General features: G+C 36.7%; 1 protein-coding gene across 3 annotated transcripts in view; it reads left to right on the top strand.

Annotated features, from left to right (window-relative positions):
• The window catches only part of ITGA8 (integrin subunit alpha 8), a 118,149-nt gene that overhangs the window by 55,494 nt on the left and 42,033 nt on the right, over positions 1-20,622 (top strand). For all 3 annotated transcript variants that reach the window (XR_006166226.1, XM_042802087.1, XM_032991667.2), the window contains exons 18-23: positions 207-344; positions 809-876; positions 1,869-2,016; positions 8,240-8,332; positions 13,173-13,252; positions 16,333-16,413. Coding sequence is in view for 2 of the 3 variants with exons in the window: in XM_042802087.1 (XP_042658021.1) it covers positions 207-344; positions 809-876; positions 1,869-2,016; positions 8,240-8,332; positions 13,173-13,252; positions 16,333-16,413 (608 nt within the window). In the remaining variant the exon portion in view is untranslated. The remainder of the gene's footprint in view (positions 1-206; positions 345-808; positions 877-1,868; positions 2,017-8,239; positions 8,333-13,172; positions 13,253-16,332; positions 16,414-20,622) is intronic.

The following is a 20,622-nucleotide window of genomic DNA, read 5'->3' as shown; positions in this document are numbered from 1 at the left end:
GGCAATGTGTTCTGGCCATTTCAGTTACTGGTGGGTCACTTCACTTTCCTAATGACATTACATACAGTCAGAATTTGGCCAGCAGCTGTCAAAGACCGTATCTTTACCTTCAATAAAGACTAAAGTCTGAATCTGTTGCCATATCATACTAATCTGAAATAATTATATTAAACCATTCATTTTTATTATGTGATTGTCACTCACAGGATGAAACAGAATTTAGAGATAAATTATCTCCCATCAATATAAACCTGAATTATAGTTTGGATGAATCCAGTTTTGAAGATAGTTTGACTGTGAAACCAATACTGAACTATTACCAGAAAAGCTCAGTAACAGAACAGGTATGAATTTTGCATGCCACATTTTTTGTATATAAATGTGAAAGCATTTACAAATACTATGTGTGTCATCTTCCTTAAAACAGAATATCATGCCCAGAAGTAACACAAGGATTTAATTAATTGAAAATATAAATTGAATATAAATGTAGAACCAAGCAGGCCTTTAAAGCATTTCCAGAACTTTGTTGTGTTCATAGTTTTGATTGCGTTCTAATAGAGGTAAGCCAAGTTAGTGTGGGAAAGGGCCTGAAAGATGATATTGTTCAGTTAAGAACATAGTTGACAGTCTAAATAATCTCCAACTACTCATGTGGAAAGGAACTTCTAGAAAGAAAGAAATTAATTCTCTAGGGCAGTGCTAATGATATTTAAGACATTTAGGTTAGTGATAATTAATGAAGTGATACGGACTTTGAAGCATGTACTAACTGTTTTATAATTTTTTTTATTTTGCAACAATGCAGGCTTACATTCTAGTTGACTGCGGGGAGGACAATTTATGCATTCCTGACTTGCAGCTTTCTGCTATGCCGTAAGTTAAATGAAATAAAATAAATGATGCTGTTTATAACAAAATCCAGACACTACTAACTGCTTTAACAGAATGAAATATCTAGGATACGGTCCTGTTGTTTGCTATAGCTATTCATTCTTGCCTGATTTCCAGATTTTAATTTGTGCATCCATTTAATCTAGAAAAACAAGAAAATTAGAAATATACCCTTGAAAATGTATCTTTGTCAGACACATTCATGATGTTTAATGGTTATCATAGAAAATATAGTTTGCAAGTGTTTTTTAGGAGTGATTTGAGTTCTCTGACTGCCAAGAGATAATACAGATTGTTGTTCAAAGGAGATTTTACATCTGTCTATTTCAGTGTGCCAGTGATTTTGAACTAGGGACACAATTCTCCTGAACTCAGTATACAGTGAAGTGAATGAATCTCAGAATAAATGAATTTCAAGTCACGGCAACAATTCCTCCTATGGAGGGAGAAATATGCCAAGCAGGACAAGTGGGGAAGCTCTGATGGTTATATGACTCTGTGCCATCAAAATCAGTACATAGCTGTGAAAGGAAAGGGCACAGTGCCCTTGCAGGTCTTAGGAGATCTTCTGTCACTCATTTAGCAACAGGCATGAGGGGAAAACTGGACTCCCACCACCCTTGTGCCCTCCAGAAAACAATGCTGATGGGACCCCTGGGGCAAGTAATTCCTCCACTAAATACTTTTTTCTGATTAGAAAGTAGTCAGGCTTTGAAATTTTATACCAGGAACTTTGAAGTTCTATGGTAGTCCACTTTGGTTGTCCATGGTGGTGTTTTCTCAAGACCTCTTTCCTATCCAGGTGCTGGCATAGTTTTCCATGGGGTTATTTTTTATGGAAAATGTTTTATTCTATGTTCACAGAATATTTTCCAGAACCAGTGCTGTGAGAGCAAAATGTTCTTCTGCTTTATTCATACATAAATCATAATTTTGCATGTTTTAATTCCTGACAAGTAGTATATTTTATATAGAGATAAAGATCAGCTAATAATTGGAGAAGAAAACTATGTCATGCTCATAATAAATCCAAGGAATGATGGGGAGGGAGCCTATGAAGCTGAGCTACATATAAAGATTCCACCTGAAGCAGATTACACTGGAGTTGAACGCAACAACAAGGTAAATGAAAACCAAAATGTTAGCAATAATAAACCAGAACTGAGAGCAAGGTTAACCTACATAGGCTATACCAGCTGAAAGGAGCAAGTAAGAGAGGTGCCTCTTAGGAAGGGAGATTCCATAGACTCTCACTTACGCTTCCTCACAGAGTTCAGGCAAAAGATTAGCCATATCACCAGGAGATGGGAAGGACAGGACCATTCTGTTCAGACCCAGCTCAGGTCCAGCTCCTTGCTATTAACTTTATAACTTAAAATAAAATAAATCATGCTGTATATAACAAAGTCCAGATGCTTCTAACTGCTTTAACAGAATGAAATATGTAGGACACAGTCCTGTTGTTTGCTATAGCTATTCATTCTTGCCCGATTTCCAGATTTTAATTTGTGCATCCATTTAATCTAGAAAAACAAGAAAATTAGAAATATACCCTTGAAAATGTATCTTTGTCAGACACATTCATGATGTTTAATGGTTATCATAGAAAATATAGTTTGCAAGTGTTTTTTAGGAGTGATTTGAGTTCTCTGACTGCCAAGAGATAATACAGATTGTTGTTCAAAGGAGATTTTACATTTGTTTATATATTATGTCTATACCACACAAATACTGTCACGTTTCTCCTAGGGCTAGAGGTATTCATATAATTCAGATTTTGAACCAGTAAAGCCTACCAGTAGCATGGAGTAATAGTGCAGAATCCCCTGAGTGCTTTCAACCTTGGATCCCATGGTACCAGCTCTCAGCCAGTGTTAATGAGCCCAGCTGAACCCCAGCCACTTGGACGCTGCTGTTTCATGCTCCCACCACACCAGTGTTTTACCATTGTTAGGGGTGTCCCAGTCTCTGATATCCTGAATGGTTCAACATTAACTGCAGTATAAACTTGATAAAGTTGATTTCCTTTGTAGTCGACTATTATCTTATGGATAGGCCAATAAAGCAGTTACAATGTAAAATGTGCCAGTGTTCACAAATGGACTAATGTTGACTGAAGTCATGCTGAGCTGTACTGAACATGCAGTGTTTCTTTTTTGAGTCTGTTTGGTTTTTAAGAGCAAAGACGACACACTATCTTGGAAACAAGCAGTGTTCATGTATTCTGTGTTGGACAGCAAGTCTGAATCGCCTTATCTGCACATAAATCTCCAAAGCAACATGAGCTTGCTTTTTTGTCAGTGCCTGCAATGTTCAGAAGGGCCTCGAGAGTGAGAGTGGGAGAAAGCAAGTTATTTTCCTTTATAAAGGCAAATGTTTTTAAGGAAGTTGAAAGTAATTTACAAAGTATTTCCTTATTCTCCTGTCAGTGTCTCTACTAATGGGCTTTTAACCCACTTTAAAAAAAAAAATACAGGAATTAATGATGACACCAAAGATGAGAATATGGAAATTCTCTGTAACCTCACTTCTCAGAAGCATGTTTGTTCACAAAACAAATAAGTAAATACACCAGCCTCTTTCTATTGTCTCTTTCTTTTGTTCTCGTAATATAGCCTCTTTTTTTCAGATTGTGATCTTCAAAGTTCAAGTTCTCTTTAATATTCTAAACATGGTTATATTTTTCTTTTGTTGTTCTTTAGGAATCTTTGGCTGTTCTTTTGGCCATTACCAAGGATGTCAGGGGAGGCACTTACTCCAAAACCCACTGTAATATTCATGATATTATGGTTCCCCTAAATAAACCAAAAAACGCACTTTTAAGTGCATTTGGAAAATAAATTGATACTGTAATTTTCTTCAAAAAGAAAGTTATTTTTTTCTGGCATTTAACTGCTGGTGGAAGGTGGCTCTTGTTCAGTTGCTTTTCTGTACTGCCATGTCACCTACAACTGCTGTGAACTTGACAAAGAAGAATATACAAACTATGTAATTTTAAAAGAAAATTTAGAATGGAAAACCACATTTTTCAACTCAGACATTCTTTTATATCCTTCTTGTTCTGTTTTCTCATTTAATTAATTCTGTTTAAATATACAAATTAAGTAATTTGATCACTCAAAATAAGAATTAGCAGGTTTTTTCAGTTTTTTTCCCCAGAGTGATCAAAGGTTCATGTGTTACCAGGATGCCCAAATTCTTAGAGGCCATAGTATAGACAAGTGTAAATTAAAGAGGGACTCAATTAATTCAACCTGTAGGGCTTTAAAAATATATGGCAATTTGAACCGCTTGACAGGAGCACAGAAGAAATTATCACACTGGCATGCAGTAAACACTGAGGTATATGGAATAAAGGTCTCTCGGTTTGTGGGTACTCGGAGGAGGCATGGACCATGGATGAAAATTAATGTTTTGCTGTCAGTTGCAGTGGAGTCAGGATTTCAATTCTTATTTCTCTGTTTGCACTGTACCCTGCCAATGCGGTATCTGTGACTGCTCCTGAAATGTACTTAATTTAATGCAGAGTAATGTCAGCAGACAAATGGATTTGAGGTAGCACCTGTTGCAGTTGTGCTCGTAAATCTCTACACATAAGGATTTCAGTGACTCTTCAATGTATATGTTTGGAGTCCTTTGTGTAGCTGTTTTTCTCCAAACTGCAGAATTCCATGTATTAAGGCAGAGAGAATATTTACCTCAGAGCCAGCAAACCAGGTAGAGTGAGAACAGAATAAATTAAATGTAATGAGCTGAGTAAATTACTTGATACATTTCTGATGGAACTGAAAAATCTTTAGAATCAAATCATTCTGTTATGCTGTCATCATTTCAAAGTAACCATACTCAGAGAGGATATTAGGCTACTTTATTATAGGACTACTCTGGATTTAGTCTATCTAATAGGGAAACAAATTTATCCCTCAAGTGCTTCCCATCCAACCTGATTTTTTTTTTGAACAATTTATTGGTTTATTCTATATCATTTGAATTACACTTGGAAAGTATTAAAGTCAACAACTTAACTGAAAATTTGCTTTCATTCTCTTCCCTTCAGCTTTATGGAATACAATGTTTGACCTGCCTCAGTTGTCATTATCTTATTATCTCAGGCCTGATTCTGTAGCATATTGTATATGTACTGTGCAACCATATCAAAAGAGTATTACCTTGCAGAGATGTACGTGATCATATATGCAGGTGGAGAGGCAAGTGAATGTGTGTGATCTTAAAGTTTGAGGTCAAGGATGAGATTTTGCAGTTTCATTTATTCTTGCACATACTGATACTTCCTTCAGTCAAAAGCTGATTAGTGAAATACAATGACCTACAGTGATGTCAGAGGTGTTATTCATTAGTTGTATTGTGGAAACACTTAGAAGATCCAGAGACCAGGTAAGTGAGTAGATTACCACAGCTTTATTAGTTACTGGAAGCCCACTGCCTTGTAATAACTGTCCATATGCATTAGGTGTGGAATTACTGGAATTAGCTGCAATGAAAAAACTATAACCGCATTATATTAGCTCACATTTCTATGGCCAGCAGTAGATCCAGAGACAGTATATACTTGCTGTATGGTACATTCCTAGACTACAATAGCATGATTGTGTGTTTGAACCCCAAGCCGTTGCCTAAATTCTGTGTGCTAATCCTTTGCCAAGTGAAAGAGTTCCCCATATTGAACAGATCAATCCTGCCTTAGTAACAATGGCTGGAACCCAAATTCTCATGGAATAATTAGTAGAAGTAAATCAGGCAAATACCAAGCACTAATAGGTGTTTGTTCCCCACCAAAAACATGTATTTTGCCATAACTGTCTCAGCTCAGCCTGGAAACTGCAGAGTTGTTGCAGGTCACAACCAGATTTATATTGCAGTGGATAAGGCCTGAGCCATTATCCCCATGTCTTTCCAAACTAAAGCATGACACTCTCTTAAAACAGGAAAAAGACATGAAACCTTCTTGTTTAACCTGAAAATTCTTAAAATAAGTGTATGGTGACTGACTAGATGAGATGTGATTTGAGTCTTGTGAGGACAAACACTGGTTCTTCATATATCAGCTAGATGAGAAGCTAGATTCTGGCACCTGGTACCTAATCCATCCATTTTTCCTCAGAAAATAAAATTGAAAGGTGTTGATCAAGAAAAGAGAGGAGGCATTTTACTCTGCAGCCTGTTGTACGTAACTACTCTGGCATCAATTAATAATTCATCACTAAGACCACCAGAAAGAGTTTCAAGTTTGTAGGCTGCCTAGATTACTTACAGCATCTAATCATTTTCTAGTTAAAATGCACCCTGGGAGCACATGTGTTAATTGTTGGGGTTTTGCTTCTGCTCAAGACTGCCAAAAAAGACCATGTGTTGCTATAAAAATATAAATTGCTACCAGCAGCAGGTAGAAGGGTTTTGTGGCAAAACCTTCCATCTGGGTGAGTTACATATGAACTCACTGACAATACTAGGTATGTAAGTCTCTGCTCTTGCTCACTTCCTGCCTGGTTTTAATTTTCCTGTTTTGTACTTAACCACCTCAAAAATGTGATCAGTGAAAAAACAAAGGCAATAAATCTCAGTATTGAAGAAATTCTACCACAGCTGACCCTTTGTCACATCTTTATGCTGCACAAATCAGCTTTTGTGGTGCTGGTCATATAAATTCTGTACCATTAATCATTTTCAATCTAAGAGCATAGGCTCCAAATTGCAGAAAACCTACTCACAGAACTCCTCTATTTGCTCAGCTTTTGAGGGACAAAAATCTATGTGATAAGGGCTGATTTACTCTATGCTGGTCTATGATACAGCATTAATAAAAGAAACTGACAAATATCAAATTTAGATTAATATTTATTTTCTAGCATTTAGACCTCAAATTCAACATCACACACAGAGATTCAAAACTATAAACCCACATATAAAGCTAAAATGAACAGTTTTCCAGGCAAGATTGGTTTCAACTGAGTTAACACCCTCTTTTCTCCCATGTGTTGCTTCCCACTTCTAATGAACCATCTGGAAAGAGTGTAAAAATCTCCCACTTCCAACCTGAGAGAGGCTTGGAAAGGCTGTTAGTGCACTGGACATGTTGTGTAACAAACTTTGTTTCCATCTAGCAAATTGTAAAAGTGTCAGTATATGATGAGGTGTGTAGTGAGGGCATGCTTCACATGGGCTCCTTTTAGGACATGCCCTATCTTTTCTTTTAATCTCAGGAAATTATAAGGTCAGCGTGTCCATACTGGCTTTTACAGATAGGAATGGATTGGTAGTCAGTAATCTAGAGATTTCCCAGGTCTTTATATAAAAAGAGCATGACCTTGCACGTATTGCTTATTCTGTGAGAATCACAAATGAGAGGAAAGGTGGTGACAGAGCCCTACATCAACAACTAGCTGCATCCTGCTTTTAAAAAGCTGATTTAATGCTGCACGTATATGGAAGTATTTTGTTTGCTTGAAAACGCCAGAGAGGAAAACAAAAAAAAAACCCATACTGTCTTGCTTTGTCTTACTCTGTAAATTTCCCCTATTCTATAGCTCTTCCTCCTTTTATAGTGTGTTTTGTTTACAGATGGTAACAACTAGTGATAAAGACTGAAGGGTTAAAAAAAAACCCAAAACATAGGATACATTTTGCAATAATAGCTTTAGAGAGGAATTATATGACTATATCCTCAAAGTTATCAAACAAAACTGCCTGAGAAATGTTAGGTACAAACTGGACTTTGAATGAATAGTTTCTGGAAAAGCAGTTAAATTATACTTAGTGCTATAAACAATGAAAACCTTAATTTCTGATAATGTGAAAATCTGTCATCTCCTTTGTTGCTAAACTATAAACACCACAGTTAACAGTTCATGGTTTGACAGAAGTATTTAATGTAAATACAATAGGTTGGAAAATAAAGTTCTAGACTTGGTCCATAAAAAAGTTCTGCTAATGCCAGAAATTCATTATAGAGACTTCTAGTGATGGACAGTACAACTGTTGCAATTAATGTCAGGCCTATTCTCCTTATCCATTTTTGCCTACTTTTTTTTTCTCTGTTGAGCCATTATGGCTATAGGAATGATTCACAACAATGAAGCAGTATGCTAAAACTAGAAATAGAGTGATCTCATCATGGCTCTTAAGGTACTGGGAAACTTTCCTGTTTGTTTTTCTCTGGCATCAGTTTTCCCCCATTGTCTGACAATAACCAATTAGATGTTTTGATAGTGCACTGAGCAGGTGTCTGAAATCAAAAGAAATGTCACCGTCTAAAAGGCATCACTTTCCCAACGGGATACATTTCACTGTGATCTCTGACCTCCATATTGGTGTCCTTTTGTTACAGGCACTGCGTATATTGAGCTGTGATTACAAGATGGAAAATGAAACTAGAATGGTGGTTTGTGATCTCGGGAACCCCATGGTGGCTGGCGCAAACGTAAGGGAAAACCAGATGCATTTACTGATTTTTATCTAACTGCATTTTAAAGGGGAGCAAATGGAAATCTATTCAATTAGCAGAATGTGTCCCAATAAGCAGGACGTAAACCAAATTATTTACTTGGACAGGAAATTGTTGGTGTAATAAGAGGCAGAACTGTGCTTCTGAAAAACTAACAATTAGACTTTCTAAAAGATTAATGATGCTAGAGCCTGTGTTTTAGTTCACTTACTGTAAAGAAAATGAGTGGCTCAATTTAAGTCACAGAAGTTGCACTAGTATAATGAGAAGAAAATCCCGATCTATAATGTGATCTGTTTATTTCTCCCTTTTAGTATTATTTTTACTTAATATATGTATAGCAAATGAGAACTTCTTTAGCCTGATTCTCTTCTTGAGTGCATAAAGGTTGTATTATCAGTTTGTATCATGATTTATATCCATGAAAGTGTGGTTGGAATCAAGCTTTCCTTTAAGTTATTAATGTCATTCTAAACGTTTTCCTAAGACAGCTATTCATAAATCATACTACACATTAGATGGAACACTAGTAGCCTTGTTTTTAGACAGAAGTGAAACTGAATAGTGACTGACAGTGGACAGCAGATAAGGATTAAACATAGGTTTTGTAGTTGTTTTATTCCACTAAATGAAATGCCTAAAAAGTAAGAGTAATTGAAAACATTTCTGAGAAATTAAGTTTTCATAATGGGATAATGGGAGGCAATGATGGGCTGAAGCACTACATAAGTCCCAAATCAAGGCAGATAATTTCTTGCACCAGAAAACTGGTAAGATTAGGTATCTGTTCAGTGGTTTCCTGGTTAGTCTCATGTCAGAAGCAAATTCTCTAGATACGGACAGAAGTGGACAAGAATCTTGTGGGTGATTGAGGTGCAGGGGAATGGAGCATAGAAACCCATCGGTTTGGAAGAGAAAAGGAAGACTAAACACAAGAGACACTAACATTGTATATCAAGCTAGGAGCAAATTTTTGTGGTTTGCATATTGTCATAAAGCTAAGCAATGGAAGGGTCAGAGTGTGGAGGTATTAGACTACAGCCCCTCACACGCCTCCCTTTGAATCCAAAGCCCTGTTTCCACATCATCCTTGACCGAAAATGCTAGCAGTGTGAAGACTTCAGGAATGCTATTTTGTGGCCACTAAAGCAATACCGCTCTCACCTGTCTACTTATGAATTCTCAGCATAACTAATCCTGTTCTTCAGAATCAGATCTAAGACTTCCATAAATGCACTGTTACCAAATATTCCTAAGCAAAATACTTTATAAAGAGAGACTTAGAAGTAGCAGAATAAAAAAGCAAGGTTCATAACATGTTTAAGGTTATTCTGGTTTATAACAAAATAATCCAACCTTTGAAAATTAAGGCATATGAAGATAGAGCATTACAAAGCCAGATGGCAAAAGTGTTTGATTATAGTGAGTGAAAGCTTAAAGCCTAACTTTATCTTTGAAACCAGCTCTCCTGGAAGCTTAGTAAAGGTGAAAGGACTTGAGCTTTTTCAGTCCAAACGTATTTATGATGGCAAATGTACTTCCAAAAGCAAAATACCAGCCCTTTGTACAAATCGCATAAATCACGAAGGGTTGCTCTGATCTATTTCCAATGTTGGAAAACAATTCTGCTCTGGCAGGAGATCAGTTACTCTCAAAATATTCGGTCAGAAAGGGACTCTGTGGAAGTTGTGAGGGAGTGGGAAGGGAGGGTTAGGTCAAAATCAAACATTCCTAAAACTCTTAACTATTGAGTCACTGTAATGACTTTTCAGCACCCTGAAATCCTAGAATTCTTGAACTGTTTAAGATCAGCTTCTGAGTATGAGGGTTATGTCAGGATTTTGTGATATAACCCATGGGATATTACTGCAGCAGGCTACAGAGTTGTCTCACACTTCACATCTTCAAAATGCGTTATTGTCATCAAAATTGCCATATCTCTGACTTTTTGAAAATCTGTCACCTTAAAACCATTTACTGGCCACAAAAATTAGGTAACCCTTTCAGTAATAACTTTGTAGTTAAAAAAAAAGATGAAAATGTAAAAAAGAAGATGAATAGTAAGGAAAATCACAATACCATATGGTTCAGAATGCAAACTACATGTGATACCATCTCACTGGCAAAGGGTGCTCAAAGTACTGAAATGGGTCAGACTGAGAAGCTTCCTAACATCTCTTTAGCGGCCTTAGGAAGTGAGATGTTGGTTTTATTATAATTCTGGTAGAAAAATTTGAAAGTTAGTAGCAATTAATAGAAATAAGGTTACATGACTGGGAGGCTTGGGAGATCTTGCCTATATTTTCGTATGTACCAAACTGATTCTTCAAGAGCACAGAGTGTTTATCTTTCATATGTGCTGCAAGACACTTCAAAAAAAGCTAGCCCTGTGTCTTCCAGCATACTTCTAGATCCTGTCAAACATAATAACGGATTAAATCTTATCAGTACTAGCAGAAATGTCCTGTATTTCAGAGATACATGATGTTACTGATATGGAAGATAATGCAATTTTAATGAAACTAACTTCACTTGGAAAATTTTAAGTAATATTAAACTATTTAATACAATGAATGTCCCACCAAAATAAGGAGGTTGAGTGATTGATGTGTTACAAGCTCAAGCAACTTCAACTGCTTTGGCCTCTGGTTTTTCATCAAGGGCATATTAACATCTTTGCCCCATTATTAGTAGCTGTGTCAAGGGCTACTTGACATTAACAAAGTCACACAACCATACAGAGGCAACATCTGCAGCTTACTAGACTCATACAGTAGAAGTGTGTTTCAGTATTAAATAAGGGATTAAGCCTCAGGTGTATAATAGATAATCAAAACTGCAGTTCATGTCTGCGCTGAGGAAAATTTTATCTTTAGTCCATCAAATCTTTTTTCTGTTACAAGTGGAAACAAATGTATATAGACTAATTAGTAAAAGCATTAAGAGAAATGCTGAACTGAATATTTGGAAATTCTCATCTCAGAGATTTAAAAAATCATTGTATTTTTAAAGGTGAACGAAATAGCAATACAGTTGCTAAAATCATCTCCAAAAAGTGGTCTTAAAAATAGCTTACATCTGTATTCCAAGCCAGTTTTCAGCTTCTGTTTAATTTAATGAGCATTATCTTTTCATCTTAAAGATTTTACTTCCAAAAAGAGAGATAATCCTTAACTATGACATTAAAATGGTAAGAATTCAAAGATTTGAACTTACCATTTCTTTTATGATGAAAGTATTGAATTCAGCATAGGATAACTGAAAGAATTAGTTGAAATACGTTAGCTAAGTCTCGTTCTGGAGATGGGTTAAGATTCAGTGATGCACCACTACAAGTGAGGAAAAACAGAGAATTGAGTGAAAATTAAAAAAAAAAAAAATGCTTGGAAAAAAGGAGTTGCTTAAACATCTGAAATTACACCCACAGAGGAAAATCCTCATCTTCAATGATGTTGAATCTCTATCCCAAACATAATTTTAGATTATTGTGTCCTGTCCTGTGGCTGACAACGTTACCCCAAGTATGTTAAGGAAAGTATGCCAAGCAAACACAGCTTTTTCTTCTCCCTTGCCCCAATCTAAACAGATATTGTCAGAGATGAAGGAGTGATGTCCTCATTTCCTAATACCTTTTGATTAATTTTTCAGGAAGATTGTTTTTCCACGTGGATAATATGGCTATATGTAACCATCCTTATTAAAAAAATGAAAACACAGTGTGCAAGTTATCTGGCAGGAAAATCGACCATCAGGCAATAGGGGAGGTAGGGGAGAGTGAAAAGTTGTACAAGATTACAGGCTGTAGGCTTTGCTGGCAGTCTTAATGCAAGATTCATATTTCAAAAATTACTAGTTTTAAAACATGTGCAATTGAAATATAGCAATTAAAAACATTAATTTAATCATTGCAGTACAATTTTATTAATTTAATGAGGGCAGATGGCACCTTCCCATGTTCCCCTGACACTTACATACTGGGGCTGTAAATATATCAAACAAGTGGGTTGCAAAGACCCCACCATATGCTTTTGTATATTCCTTTAGTTAGCCCTGCAGTTCCCTCCTGTCTTCTGAATTAAATTGTTCTGCTTTACTCTGTGTCCTATCAGAGGGAGGAAGCAGGATCTGCAAAAACACAAGGGAGCAACAGCAGAAGCCCTTACCTCCTTCAGTTTTGAGAAATGCATGTTTTAGCCTCTATCTTCTGTGGTCACACACTGCAAATTGTGACAAGATGAACTGCAAGTACAACTTTGAAGTTGTGTTTCTCTTCACTAAACTGCAATGAAAAAACTCAAACCAAATCAAACTAAAACATCAAGCTGCTGCTAATTTAGCCTCTAGAAGAATAACAGGTTATCAGTGAGCCTCGTGACACCTCAAGCATGCAGCTCATATGTCACAGTTACAGAGACAACAGGAGGAGCAGGAGGCCCTGGAGACCTGGACAAAGGCATGCATGGATGGAGGCAGGGATGAGAGGTGCCAGACCGCTATTATTTTCTTTTGGCTTGTTGGCTTGTCAAAGTAAAGCAAATATTGTCTGGATGAAGAAGGGCCCACTGCTGTGTTCTTGGGAGTATGCTTCTCTGTTCTCTTGATCTTTCCTCTATCCAGCCAAGTTTTCCATCTGGTGACATACACAGACAGGATGGTATTTTTTCCTGAAAACAACTAGATTATATTATTACATACTGATTTTAAAAATCAACAGTATCGTATACAAGTCTGTGAAATGCAACGTTGAACAGTCCTGCTTTCTTGATATGAGGAGATCAACCATTTTTTCTAACCTGTTCTTTTGTTTCTTTCCCAGTTCTCTACAGGCATTCGATTTTCTGTTCAACATTTTGAAAATGCAGATTCCAGCATCAATTTCGAGCTGCAAATCAAAAGGTTAGATGTTTTATCAGGAGCATGTTTATTTAAATTCTGAATTCCTATTGATATCTGAAGCTTAATATATAAGGAACTCACTAACTATCTAGTGTCAATCGTTATTTCATGGGCTTTTCTATGGTAGCTTTCTTCAGGACGTTTTGTGGAGTTGGAGCCTAGTTAGCTTTTAGCAAAATCAGTCTTAGAGTTATTCTGAGGATTTTATTTTGTAAAAATTCAGGTTAACTGATTTTGGTCAGTGATCTAAGGATCTTCTACAGATTTGCCAAATTTGCACTTTGTTTTCCACTTCAGAATTAATGAACAGTGATAACTTTGTAACAAAGTTCTGTATTTAAAAACATATGCTCTGGAAAAAAAAAAAAAAAAAAAAAGACATGCCACTTCTTCATGACAATTTAGAAAATAGAAGGAGAGCCGTTAAAATCTGCTCAGCAGATTTACTGGCATGAAGAAGGAAAACTGTGCAGGTGAACCTTTGTCCTTTTTCCATTAGTTTCTTCCACATTTGTGGGGCTGAAATATCACTGCTGGAGAATCTTCTGTTTTATGCTGAGCAGTACTTCCTCCACAGGGACAAAAAGGCATAGGACAGGCTGGGTTAGGATAACAGCAAGAACAAACCTGGGACTTTTTCAGTATGTGGCAAGGTTTCTGCTCCATCTGTCCTCATCAAATACACACTGGAGGTCCTGTTGGAGCCCTCAGTGCCCCACACACAGAGACTTAATTGCTAATGTCTGGCGTTTAATGAGGGCCTTGATCATGTTCACTGTGGTAAATAACTGAGACATTTAAAATGTTTAAGTCATGCTTCCATAATGTAACCCTTGAAGGAAAGGACATGCAGAAATTCAGGAAGGTCACAGCAACGCCACAGAAGAGAATGAGGTGCCTGGTCAGGCCTCAGACCCTCTTGCAGGGGTTTGTCTGGCGAGCTGGAGATCATTCAAACCTGGGGCATGGGCTCCTCCAGAGAGAGATACAAGATACAATGTCTATCTTCTAGGTCCCCTGTCCATACCACTGTTCACTGTCAGGTCATTAATGCAAGCAATACAGTTTTAAATGGGTATCAGAGGCTCTCGACACTACTCTTTCCGTGCTGTGAAACTGAGGAGGTTCAGAGCTTTTTGGGTAGCTATGTCTTACTATGTAACAAGAGTTGAGGGTAGGCCACTTCTGTAGAAAAAGTGACAGCTTTACTGAGGAACAAGTCTGAACTTGAGGAGATAGCAACATCTCATGCTTCCTCCGTGAGCGTGACTCACCAAAATGTAAAGGGAGGAAATCTGTTGGGCTACCAAACAGGACAGTTTCCACAAACTGGTATCAGAATTCTGAAGAGCACTTAAAAACAACAACAACAAAAAAAAGTACTTGCATAGGAAATGTACCCTACAGTTAGAACTCACTGCTTTGTACATTCATTCTCAAGCAGCACTACAGTTCGTACATTTATGTGTCCTTAACAATCTTAAAACAATCAAAATTACAAAAGTAAAACAATCTTAAAAGGAGACAGAAATTCATAAGGCATAAAGAGGAAATTACCTAAATAGAAGGAAAGGGAAGCAGAGAACATGTCTGAATTTGTGTCCTGGTCTGAGTTATTCAAGAGACCTTTAATTTACTCCAAAACATCAAGTGGAAAATAAATATTTTGGTTTGCAAGACTGAAGTTCATTACTTACAGGAAATAAGGAAGAGGCTGAGTAGTGTCTTGAAATCTGATTCCTTTTCTGATGTGGATTTTGCTAGTCGGTTGTATACCCCTTAGAGTGGGAGATGGCCTGGCACTTTTATTTGAACTGTTTTCTTCTCTACAGAATACTATAAAGTGCAAACAAGATTTGCATACCAAGTATATATGATCAAAATCTGTTTTTGAACTCTATGGAAAGTAGTACATGATACAAATTGGAGAGCATCTTATTCTAACAAATTAGTTGTATAGTCATTTTTATGCTTTAAGCAATTTTTGTACTTTTGTACTCCAAGCAATGGGGATAGAGGATTACATCAAAAGTTCAAATGATGTTTGAGGGGAATCTGCATTAGTTTACAAACAAATTAGAGCTGCTCCTAATTTTAGCAATCTGTAACCAGAAAGCCTGGATCAAAGCAGTACTGCACTTTACTCAGGAATCAGTCGCTGGGAATGCTGGCCTCCTCTGAATGTTTCCATTTGACTGATGCTACCCAGATGTGATAACAGTAAACTGTGACAGCAATAGAAACTTAGTCTCCATGAAACAAGGAAGTACTTCCACACTTGCTTGAAAAAACCCTCAAATTTAGTCCCATAATCCCATAATGAATCACATAATTAAATGAATTCTGAGTATGTAATTATTTATTTTCACTGTCTTCATGAATTTGAACCTGAAAACCCTTCTTTGCATGAATTGACTCTAGTCATAGGAATGGCCTTTTGAGGTAATAGAAACTACCTTTGGTACTAAGGATTTGCAGTAAGACAGTGAGTGAGAGCACTAGGCTTTAAACATAGGGATCTGTTTTCACTGCTAAATGGGATTAAGAGTGTAAACACTCCCTGGATAGGGGAGGGGAGAAAATAAGAAAGTTAGAGAAACAGTTTATTTTGGTTCTTTTTCTTCAAAGACTCTGTCATACAGAATTCACAAGTTTTGAGTGTCATAAAAGCAAATTTTGTTACAAGGCCTATCTTGCTCATTAACACTGCCTTCCCCCAATGCATGTAACACCCACATATTCTGTTAAAATACTCCTGTCCATGCAGATAACCAAATTGAACAAGGGAATTTACATGCTATTCTGAGCTAAATAAATGTATATCATCATATTCACAGATAGGATTCTTCAAAGGAAGCTAGTGTTGGTTATATTATTAAACATGTGATGAGCTCAAATAATATCAAGCTTAAATACCAGTGTCCTACAAGACTGAAGAATAGCAATAGCAAGCCCATGCTGTAATACATCCAATGGCATCGCTTCCTAATTGTAGGCCTTGTGGTATTCAGTGCTGTATCTATAACAATCTAGAGTTCTGCTAAGTAACCTATTTTAAGCCTTGTACATATCTTTTCCAGTTCTAACAAGATTAATCCCACCAGCAATTTAGTTAATCTCCATATCAACATCAGTGCTAAGGCTCAAGTACAGATAAGAGGGTAAGTATTAGACCATTTCAATTCATAATGATAACTATTTTTTGTACTGAATCTTTCTATATATAATAATCCCATGTAGTGAATTTTTTGATGTTTTATAATTCCAAATGCCTTATCCACCAAGAAACCTGGGAATTCCCATGGAGTCTCATGCCTGTAAGTTCTGCAGGATGGAGCTACTAAGGATTTACCAGGTCATGTGGGGCAGGACTGCCCACATGGACTCCAGTAAACTTACTGAGTGTCTGTGCAAATACAGCACACTGTAGAATCTCACACTGTAGTAGCACCAGTCAGAACCAACATTTCATTTGGGCATTTAAATTGTGTATGGATGATACTAGTACAAAATGCCTGTTCATATATGTAAGTTTGCTTATGCAACCACTTAGGCATTTAATTCTGAATACCAGAGCAGAATCTGCTGCTTTTATGACTGGAATGATGAAACACATTATGACAAGGTATATACTAACAGAGAACAGAGTGAGGCCGTTGGAGAAGGGAATGAGCTATGGCAAGAGGTCAACCAGCTACTACTGTAGGATTCTTACATTTCCGTCTGAAGCAGGTGCCTGTCCACTGACACAAGGGATACCAAAACTAAACAAGCACAGGATATGATCGAAGATGATTATTTCTAACTCTATTTTCACATACAGGTTCATTTCAGAAAGTATAAAGTGCAATTAGGTGATAAGAATCTTAGACTACCCTGTAAAATCTTGAAACTAGACTCCTAGCGTGGCGTCCTGGAGGAAGTCAGCAGGATGTTCTTTTAAAGCAAATAATTGCCAGAAATGCTTTTTGTCTGTGATCTCAGATTTCCTACATCTCCTCTTCTCAAACTACAGCTCTGGATCTTAACCATTTTCAGCTCTGCAAGGGGAGAACAGGAGATACGTGGCCCAGCTTCACTCCCACAGTCAGGCCATGAGGCCTGGCTGATGCAAGGGGGGTAGATGTCTCTCATATGATGCACCTCAAGGGGCTGCCTTAGGTGTAAACAAATAAAAATGCATTTATGTATGCTTTTATGGATTTATAAAAATCCATTTATTGTTATCACTTCTAAGACAAGATTTTGACTACCTGATGCCAGCAGAGAGTCCAATCATTTTTCAGATCACAGAAATGTTTTCTGCTCTAATATTCAATATAAATTGAGGAGATTTTTTAGGAATTTTTCATCACATTTTCTAAGTGTTTTCCAGGTTAAGAAGACTAACCCTGAGGCTAGAGTTAGGTGGAAGACTGTCACTCAAAGGCTGTGTGGATATATGTTAATGCTTATATATCTGAAAAGAAGCAGTTGAAAGATGATATGTTAAACAAGAACAGAAATTAAAGTATTATTCCATTTTCTGTAATTAGTGGTGATCTAGGGAAATGAGCTGGATAGGAAGAGAGGTGAAAAATACAAAATGAGGGAGAAAGTAGCACAGAAAGAGAAGTAGTAGCTGAGAAAATAAGAATCAAAGGGTTTAGCCAGTGGGATGCAGATGTGTGAGGAAATGTTGGAAGCCAGCAACTGCTAGATGTTGCCATGGGTGGACACCCAGTTTAAGGACTGGCTGGAGGTTCAGTGCATCAATAAAATACTTATGGATACATATACAAGACATCTCGGTAAGGGCTGCTTCCAGTGCTGTGGCTTCCATTTTTTTCAGTGAGGTTGATCATTACTTTCATAGAAAAATCTTACAAACTTTTTTTATTCTTTGCAAACTTCTTGGAAACTTTTTGCCTCCATTATGTTCTTACAGTGCCAAAATGTGTTCTTTTTAATGAAAAGTTCTGTTACGGATAAAGAGATAGACACCAAAAAGTGAGCAAAATATCCTCAGTTCTTAAAAGAGCATGCCTGCAAGTGGAAGAAGTGGCTTGAATTGCTGCCTGCAGTGCTTATACAGGTCATTAAATACAGAGGAATTACTTAAATGAATGACTTCCAGTTCCTCTCAAGTCTTTTAGTTTTCTTAATAGCTATAACATGCATGTACAAAGGAAAGTTCCCAAGTGCTTTGTTGACAGATTTTGCTAATTACTCAGAGATGCTAAAGCATACAGCTCCAAGGGAACTGTTTGCTCACAATTTCCTAGATAAAAATAAAAGCAAGACTGTGTCCACATTTGGACTGGAAAATACCTTGCATTGGTTTCCCTAATGTTCTGCACAGAGTTGCATGAAGTGGGACTGAAATCATTGTACATTTTACTGAGGAAAAGTAGTTATCAAATTGTGCGTATGTATACATGCATATATACTTGCACAGTGGACCCATGCAAATACTGTCTCTATGAGAAAGTAAGAAATCTTCTTCAACATTCTGTTCAAAAGAAATCTAAGATAACTCCTTAGATAGTTAATTCAATGAGCAGTTGCTCTAATAACTGAAATTTGATTATTCTGCTTACCACCTTTTTCTATAAAAATGTAAGAGTGTTATAGTTGTAGTTGTTATTTCCCACTGTTGAAAGAGCACTAGAGGAATGAAGGATTCAGGAAGGAAGTAATTTGGACTGGGAGGATTTGCAGCTGGCATAATTCTTCTTGTATATCCCACATAAGCATTTTCTGTAGAACATACTTCCTTTATCTTATTTTTCAGTGCTCTTGTTTGACTGATCATTGTCACCTAAAAGTCTAGGAAAAGTCCTTGTCTAATAAATCATTTAAATGTTAAAAATATTCTGTTAAATGCAAAATAAAATAGCCAAAAGAGAGGATTTCCTTTTAATTTGACCTGATTTTGGTACTTACATGGAAATAACAGAAGTCCTCAAAATAACTGTAAAATTTGTAAAAATAAATGTTCTTATATACTTTATAATAATGTCTACATTTACACTTTGCACTTTGTAATTATGTGGATAAGAAAAACACTGCACAGGGAGTGTAATAGGAAACACTGGTTTTTGAAACCTCATGCCTGCTTCTTTTTGTCTGTGTACAATTTCTGGTTTGCAATTTTTTGTGATAGCTTAAGGATCTCTGTGTCTTGGCTTTTGTAACAACACAGGAAAGTTACTATTCTCCAACAGCAATTAATAATTGTTATTGGAAACAAGGCCATTTGTGAAATATAACAAGTTAGTCTAAGTACCTCATCTGAAATGACTTTTTAATGAATATGTTTCATTTCCTTTATTATTTGGTTTGGCTTGTAAATTTGTCCTCTGGTAAGCTTGTTAGTACAAACTGCTAGCCTTTTGAAGTCTGGGAAACTATTCAGACTTAGCAGAATACTCCAGGATACCCTAAATTTCATGAAGAGTTGTACTTTAGCTGAATGGTTGTTAAGTTGCTCTTCTCTAGGATCCCTTGCTGCTTTGAGAAACTGTATTTTGTTGAAGAGTTTCTCTCAGACATTTCATTAATTGTGTATGACATAAGAGCTGGAAGCAAGAACAGTTTGTTTCTTCCTGCAGTATTTTTAAATGTCAGCATTTGCAACAAAACCATCCAGTATTCTGTTCCCTTCTTTGAAGGGCAATCTGCAGTGGTGCTTTCTCTGTTTAGACTGAAGTGAAAGTGAATTAACATCAGTGGATGGAAGTCCATCATTTTAGTCAAAAGTTACATTCTGGAAAAAAACTCATTTGCAGTTTTTTTTAAGTTTTCTGTTGGCACACTTCCAGCTTTGGCAGAACTCATCTATCATGCTAAAAGAAATTCTTGGTATCGTATTTCCCAACTCCTCAACAACTGAATAACGTTAAAGTTGGCATCTGAATGGGACCCCTCCAAGGAACTTCCAGTTTTTGTGGGAAATAAAATGCTTATGATTCAAATAGAAACATTAACAGAAGACTACTTGGTCCTTTCCTGAGGTCAGACAGAGAAAGGGAGGAAGAATAAAATAGCAGACAGAAAGAAAGATGTCAAATATTAAGTCACCATTTTCTTCATTTGTGTTGATTTACATGTTGCAAGTGCAACAGTGGTTCAGGGAATGCCTTAGCTGCCGCTTCCTTTGCAAAGCAAATGGGAAGCCCAGAGCACTATTTCAGGCTCTAGTCCTGAATTCAATTTCTTGATACACCAGTTTCCTTTGTGACTTTATGGAAATCACAATAACTCAGTTTCCCACCTGTAAAATGAGATAGACTACTCTGCAAGTTTTTTTAAAGGAATAATAACAGAGTTTATAAGGAATTTACAGTCACAGCAGTTACGTAAATGTTTAAAAATGTATTGCACAGAAG

Source organism: Tyto alba, unplaced genomic scaffold (assembly GCF_018691265.1).
Source record: "Tyto alba isolate M040663 unplaced genomic scaffold, T.alba_DEE_v4.0 Super-Scaffold_38, whole genome shotgun sequence".
Lineage (NCBI taxonomy): Eukaryota > Metazoa > Chordata > Aves > Strigiformes > Tytonidae > Tyto > Tyto alba.
The sequence above is the reverse complement of the archived record's forward strand: the minus strand, read 5'-3'. Positions and strand labels throughout refer to the sequence as shown.